This window comes from Trachurus trachurus, assembly GCF_905171665.1.
Source record: "Trachurus trachurus genome assembly, chromosome: 16".
In the NCBI taxonomy this organism is placed as follows: Eukaryota; Metazoa; Chordata; class Actinopteri; order Carangiformes; family Carangidae; genus Trachurus; species Trachurus trachurus.
Window position 1 is genome coordinate 15,897,929 of NC_139902.1, and position 7,250 is coordinate 15,905,178.

Genomic DNA, 7,250 nt, shown 5'->3' on the forward strand with positions numbered 1-7,250 from the left:
ATAGTGTGGGACACAAAACTGGGATTTACATGTAGTTTGTCAAAGAGGACTCTGTATTTTCTTTCCTGGATTTGTTGACCAGGTTCAAGCTACATCTTGAATTATTGTACATGACTACACTGTAAAGAATTTCTGTAAATTTACGGCAGAATTTCAACAGTATTAAGGTGTTTTTTCGATATACAGTCCTTTACTGTTAATATTACAGAAAATCTGTGAAATTACAGTTCATTTACTGTTTTTTTAACGGAACTCTATTGTATTCCTATAATACAGCACTTTACCGTTAAAGTGTCTTAGATAACAGTAGGCTATCTTGCATTATTTTTGGCATTCTGGGAAGAGCATTGCCTGAGCTGCACATGTGAAGCTAGTTACCTGCCATTCCTGATCCATCTACATCCTACAAATTATTTGGTGAGTAGCAACTTTATTTGATTGTTTTATATTACATATGATGTTATTGTTTGATTTGATTTGATTAGTTTTGTTTGAATTGATGATTACAGCATATACACATGTTAGAATGATTTTGGCTAGCAGCTAGCTAAATTTTCAAAGATGATGTCAAACAACACAAGGAGCACATTTTGATTTCTACAAAGTTCACGTTTGTTGACGCCAGCATTTTGTCAGTGAATTCATGAAACTTTATAATAGTCTTGTGTAAACATTTTACTGTCAATGTAATTTACCTTAGACTTAAGCAAAACTTTAAAGACAGTGCTTGTTAATTATTGTGTGTGACAGGGCGGATTCAAATAAAGGCAAGATTATTTTCAAGATTATTAGGATATCGGATCACAAATTAAATACTGACGAATATTTGCTTTGCTTTAACTGTGACTGTTTTTAGGTCTTGCATTGTGCAATTGCCTGTTCATTTGGATTTGGATTGATTTTTTTGACACATTTCTCTGATATTGCAGATGCAGTAGATCACTTCAGCACTTCCCTACTGATCACAGTAAGCAGCATACTGCCATGTTCATCATATGACAAAATTCATCAGTTAATTTTGTCTTGTTGTGTTCTGTTTTTGAAACTATATGAACTGTTTGGACGTTTCATGTTGGGATGTTATGGTTGGCTGAGGTGTTAATTCATGGCTTGGGACTTTTTTTTTATTAGGTTAGGAGGGAATGAGGGGTAGAATTACGTAGAAGTTGCAAATATACTAATTATTGCTAATACAAATCTCTCTCTCTCTTTCTCTCTCTCTCGTGCACACACACACACAACTATCTATAGGCTGGTTTGAGAAACCTGTTGTCTTCAAGTGAGCCGTAACCCTGCTGCCGATGTCCTTGGACTTCCACACTAACAGTAACTACAGTTGTGTAACATGTACTGTATAGTGATGTTCCTTATACTGTTTTTAACATGCAATTGTTCAGCATGTGAAGTTTTTACAGTACATTCAGCTAAAAAGTAAGGTGCAATTTAACTCGCTCTGTTTACAGTAACATGCAATTGTTCTGCATGTGACGTTACATGTCATATTTACAGTACATTCAGATATAAAGTAAGGTGCAATTTTAACATGCAATTGTTCAGCATGTGAAGTTTTTACATGTCATCTTTACATTCAGATAAAAAGTACAGTGCAATTCAACTTAAACTGTTTAACAAAAAATTGTTCAGCATGTGAAGTTTTTACATTACATTCAGCTAAAAAGTAAGGTGCAATTTAAGTCTCTCTGTTTACAGTAACATGCAATTGTTCTGCATGTGATGTTTTTACATGTCACATTTACATTCAGATATAAAGTAAGTAATTTAACTTTACCTGTTTAACATGCAATTGTCCAGCATGTGAAGTTTTTACATGTCAACTTTACATTCAAATAAAAAGTAAAGTGTAAAAAGAATATGTTTTTTCTCTTATTGTAATCACAAATCTGACATGTAACATATTTTTCTTTCTTTTCTTTTTTTAAGTGCTTTTAACTGTGTGCAATAGTATTTTAAATAGTATTAATTTAATAGTATTTTAAGTAATTTTAAATATAAGTTCACACTGTATTTTTCATTTACAGAACAAAATTGGAAATTGAGTAACAGTAAAAAAAAAAAAAAAATTAATGGTAACCCAGCTGCCAGTTCTTAACTGTTTTTTTACAGTTCACATCGTATTTTTTAATTTACAGTACAAAGCTGTAAATTTCAATGACAATAAAAAGATGTTAATTTTACAGTAACATAATGGTAACCCAGCTGCCAGTTCTTTACTGTTTTTTTTACAGTCCACACCGTATTTTTAATTTACAGTATAAAACTGTAAATTTCAATGACAGTAAAAAGATGTTAATTTTACAGTAACATAATGGTAACCCAGCTGCCAGTTCTTTACTGTTTTTTTACAGTGAAATTTCTTACAGTGTAATGTTAATTAACATTTTGATGATGAGGATGGTTATCTTTGTGTGTACTAATTTATATTTACGTCAAGGAAATGTAAGACATGTTCGCACTAAAAGTAACTCTGAGTATTGCTCTTTCTCTGCTGCACTAGCCAACATATTTTGACAATGGCATAATTATGCCGTTTCTCAACATCAGCCAAAGTTGGCATTTACAACACTTTTTCATACAATAGCATAACTAATAAGCAGGCCCTGGTTTTTTATGTTATACATGCTAGTGAAAATGTTATTAGTTTAAAATAGCAGGTCTTTAAACTTTCAATTAAAAATCATATATGTTCACCAAGGAAGATATGGCAGTGATATTTGGAACTTATTTAATACTACATTTTCTTCTGGACGGCCAAATGTCAACGATACAGTAAGAGAGTGTGAAAAGATTATCTTTGAGTGTGGACACAAAAATAAGAGCACTGCTCTCTGTGGCATGTGAAGTGTGTGAGTCCTAAGTGCTCAGCACACTATGAATGTTTCACAGTAGCCTTCTGCATGTCAAAAAGTTGTGGTTTGTTTTTCATTGGTGAGACTGCTTTTTTATATGCATACACACATCACAAATTACAAAGTAAAGAATTTTGTCATCTACAAAACTGAAGAGAAGAGAAGGGAGGTGTGGTCTTATCAACAGGCCACTCCTTTTCAGCAGCACCACATACAGCCATAAAAGGTGGAAACAGAAGTCATCCCGCCATCACAAAATGCATTTCCTCCTGATCTTCGGGATTGTGCTTCTCCCTAAAGGCAAGTTTTTATTCTGCTGTTTGTGTGTTTTAATGTTTTGTAAAAAGAAAAGAGGGGGTCATTCCAGTTTACATGCCAAATTGGCAGTAGCCTATATCCACTATTTATTTATTGTTTTGCCTTTGGTGATCTTTACTTCTTCCTGCTGTTTGTTTTTGCACTTCACCTGCAATTAAGCAGATAAAACTGATTATTTTTTTATTCTGTTGTCTGTCTGCCAGTCTGCCGGTCTGTTAAAAAAAAAAAAAAAAAAAAGCCAGGTTAAAGCTGCTTTTCCAGCTTTTTGTTTTTGGTAGCTATATTCATAATTTAGATTTTTCATACATTTTATTTTCATTTTAATTCAGACTTGTTATGATCATGTTTTCCTCCTCTTGTTGATATAAAAAGTATAATTGTTTTGTACTGATCTGAGTTTTGCATTTCATCAGCCTACTCTCTGAAATGCTTTGAGTGTAAGCCGTCGCCCAATGGGTCACCCTGCAAACAAGTGGAAAAAGAATGCCTACCAGCTCAACAATGCTCTTCGATAAATGTAGGCACATCCCTGGGTATGGCACTTTGTTTATTGTTATTTTCTTCTATTTTGTTATTTGTACATTGTTATTTATTGTGAATTTCATGGCACAGTTACACAGTTACAATGGCTTAATCACAAAAAAACAGTATCAATGTGTTTTTCAATAAGAAAGAAAGTCCCTGAGAAACGTCACATCACTACTGATACTAAAGAAATTGAGGTGGTAAATGAGTTAAATATTTAGGTATAACTCTAGATCCTCAACTTAAGTTTGACACGCATAGAAGTAGGGGTGAAGTTCTTCATTCCAGTAAAAACGAAACTTATCAACCAAGCGCATCCAGCGCTAATTAACGACTCTCTCTCTCTCTCTCTCTCTCGCTGGCTGGCGTACACACTCACTTACCGAGTATCCGAGTAGTTAAAAAATCCTAGAGGAAACACTGCACATAATATTGTTTGCACTTGAAAAAAATTAATTTATAAACATTTATTTTAACTTTTATAAATTTTAGTTTCAATTTGTGGAAGAAGAAATGTATTTAAAGCTCATGCTTACATCATGCATGTAAATAGTTACAATAAAACATGTGCAACTCGGTTAAATAAATAAAAGTCTGTTGGTCATATTTTGTCATTGTAGTTTTCTTAAAATCTCGTCTTGTCTCGATCTCGGGAACGCAATCTCGTGTCTCGTCTCGTGAGCTGAGTGTATCGTCACACCCCTATAAAGAAGCTATCTAGGGCGATTTTAGTATTCAAGAACATCAGAAGCTAAGCGGCGGCGGCGGGGGGCTGACGCGCCACGGTGGAGTAGCTCACCAGCATGTCTATGTACCATGCAAAAAGACATATACACTGTCTAGACTCTAGAGTTCATACAGACCGCAAAGTAAACCACAAATTACCTACATAAAATACTTGTGTATTATATCCTTTGCCACTTACATAAGTGCATATCAAACAGATGCCATCTGACACTACAGCACCTCTGCTCTACCAATCTTGCTTAAACATTTCATTTTCATAAGATTAGAAAACCCTCATGCAAATATAAATAATAATCAAGCTACATTAATAGAGCAGAATCAAAATGTACTCATCTGTTAAAACTTACAATACTTCAAAGGGGAACCTCTCAGTGCAAGATACACACCTATGAAATTCTTTACCATCAGAAATTACAGAACTAAAGAGGTTTAGTGTGAAAGTTAAACATTGGCTCAAGTAGCCCAAGAGGCAGCAGGAATGTGAACATTAATTTCTCACAAGTCATTGTCAATACAACAGCACTTTACTAATGTTTAATGTTAAATTGAACTTGCTTTTAAATCTACATTTCTGTTACAGCGGGCGCTGTAGTAAATGTCAACATGAAAACTTGTGCTATGGCTGAGCAGTGTCTCCAGGGTTCGATCAACTGGGGAGTCACCCGAATGACGTATGGCAGCAAGTGTTGCAACTCTGAGCTCTGCAACACTATGGATGTCGTAGGTGAGTAGGCTATTTATATTCCTCTATTCTTTGCGCCCAGAGCAAATTGTTCTTGTTTAAATTTGGCATGTAGTTCCCTGTGCAAAAACAGTTTAAATGAGAGTATATGTAAGTAATGACATGGAGTACATGCTATTCTTACAGTATTCTAACATTCTTAGTCAGACTGAGTATTTCACCTAGGCCTATAACAAATCCAAAATTCCAAGACAAGTCAGAAAATTACTTTTTCCTCCGCTGCCATCTGTTACAGACGAGCCCAAGGGCACAGTACTGCAAGTAGGGCTGCAGATACTGTATCATCAGACAGTGACAGTCAAATAACACATGCTACACCTTTACATTGTGTATTTAATAGCTACCTGTTATTTAACGATCAATGAAACCACCACCATATGTCCATAAGACATTAAATAAGCCACAGAAGAAGAGAAGTGCATTGCAATCATCACCATACCTCCCCACATAAAATAAACAATTTCTGTTCTGTGTTACAGCATACTCCAAAAATGCTCCCAATGGTAAAAAGTGCTACTCCTGTGATCAAAACGAGTGCACTACCGTTACGGAATGCAAGGGTGAAGAGGACCGCTGCGTCTCAGTCTCAGGTACAGCTGCGAGTCTCTAATTATGTCCCAAAATGTTTTCTACTTATAGATACATTAAAACTTGAACCTCACAATAACTTTTATTTTCATTTTCTTAGTGACGGGTCCTGTCACAGCGACCATGAAGGGCTGTATTACCAAGAATATGTGTGGTCAAAGTGCAGATATGTTACAAAGCCCTGGAGCAGAATTGAACTGCTGTGAGGGCGACTTATGTAACAGTGCCACCAGCGCCAGTGCTGGTCTTCTGCTCCTGATGGCATCGCTGATCTCTATGTACACGATCTCTTAACTGAGAAAACAGAGAAAAACAAATGTTAGCCCACTGCTTATTTTTTTGTACTTTAATCTGCATTTTGCCTGCAGTGAGTGTGAAAGTAAAAAGCTTATTAGGCAAAGTGTGGCAGTATCCTTTGGTAAAGTTATGATTCTGAAATCAAACATGTTTTGATGTTTTTACTAAAAAAAAAGATGGCTTTCTGTGACTGTACTTGTTTTCAATATTTTCTGTTATTCAAAAATAAAAAAAGGCGAGGATCAAACTGGACATTGGTTCAGGAGTGAACTGAATTTTCTCTTTTGTGACTTTTACAGTATGTGCTAGCTGCTAGAGAGATTTTCTTCTGCTGTGGCTCAGGGTCAGTGTGAAGAACAACACTGGAGATCCTTACATCTTACTGTATACTGAAGAGTATTTGTTGAAATACACTTGATTGAGTAGAACATAAGGCTCATCAATGCACATTGAACCAACACAAGTGTGATGATGCCTCAGTTCTGCCTGACTCATTCACAATCTGCATTTGGCCTGTAGTGAGTGTGAAAGTAGAAAGTTAATTCGGCAAGTGTGGCAGTGTCCTTTGGTAAAGTTACGATTCTGAAATCTATTATTGATCCAAGTTGTAAATCAAAAAAGTTTTGATGATTTTACTTAAATAAAGATGGCTTTCTGTGATTGTACTTGTTTTCTTTGAGTTTTAAATATTTTCTGTTATTCAAAAATAAAAAGAGATCAGGAGTGAACTGAATTTCCTCTTTTGTGACTTTTACAGTATGTGCTAGCTGCTAGAGAGATTTTCTTCTGCTGTGGCTCAGGGTCAGTGTGAAGAACAACACACTTGATTGAGTAGAACATAAGGCTCATCAATGCACGTTGAAGTGTGATGATGCCTCAGTTCTGCCTGACTCATTCAGGTCTGACATACAGTATATGCAAATTTGTGTTGCCTATAAACTATCTAAGTGGCTATCCATATCAAAGGACAAACACCATCAAGTAAAAGCACACGTGCAGCCATAAATTTGAGATCTGGTCACAGTGAAGACCGTAGCACAGGACAGCATTTTTATACTCATCAAACTATTCACACACCTAATTTTTCTGGGTTATTGTTTAACTTCTTCTCTGTCTGTATCTGCTGCTAATTTTTGATGAATGCAAAACGCACAACTGAAAGCAGT

The 7,250-nt window shown here is 35.4% G+C and overlaps 1 protein-coding gene across 1 annotated transcript; it reads left to right on the top strand.

Moving 5' to 3' along the window:
- The first annotated feature begins 3,602 nt into the window (after nucleotides 1–3,602).
- LOC310999569 (urokinase plasminogen activator surface receptor-like) lies at nucleotides 3,603–6,240 on the top strand. Its single transcript, XM_083990044.1, has 4 exons — nucleotides 3,603–3,718; nucleotides 5,038–5,181; nucleotides 5,679–5,789; nucleotides 5,888–6,240. Exons 2-4 carry the CDS (start codon nucleotides 5,061–5,063, stop codon nucleotides 6,079–6,081), a joined length of 426 nt encoding a protein of 141 aa, XP_083846170.1. The 5' UTR covers nucleotides 3,603–3,718; nucleotides 5,038–5,060; the 3' UTR covers nucleotides 6,082–6,240.
- The last annotated feature ends 1,010 nt before the right edge of the window (nucleotides 6,241–7,250 follow it).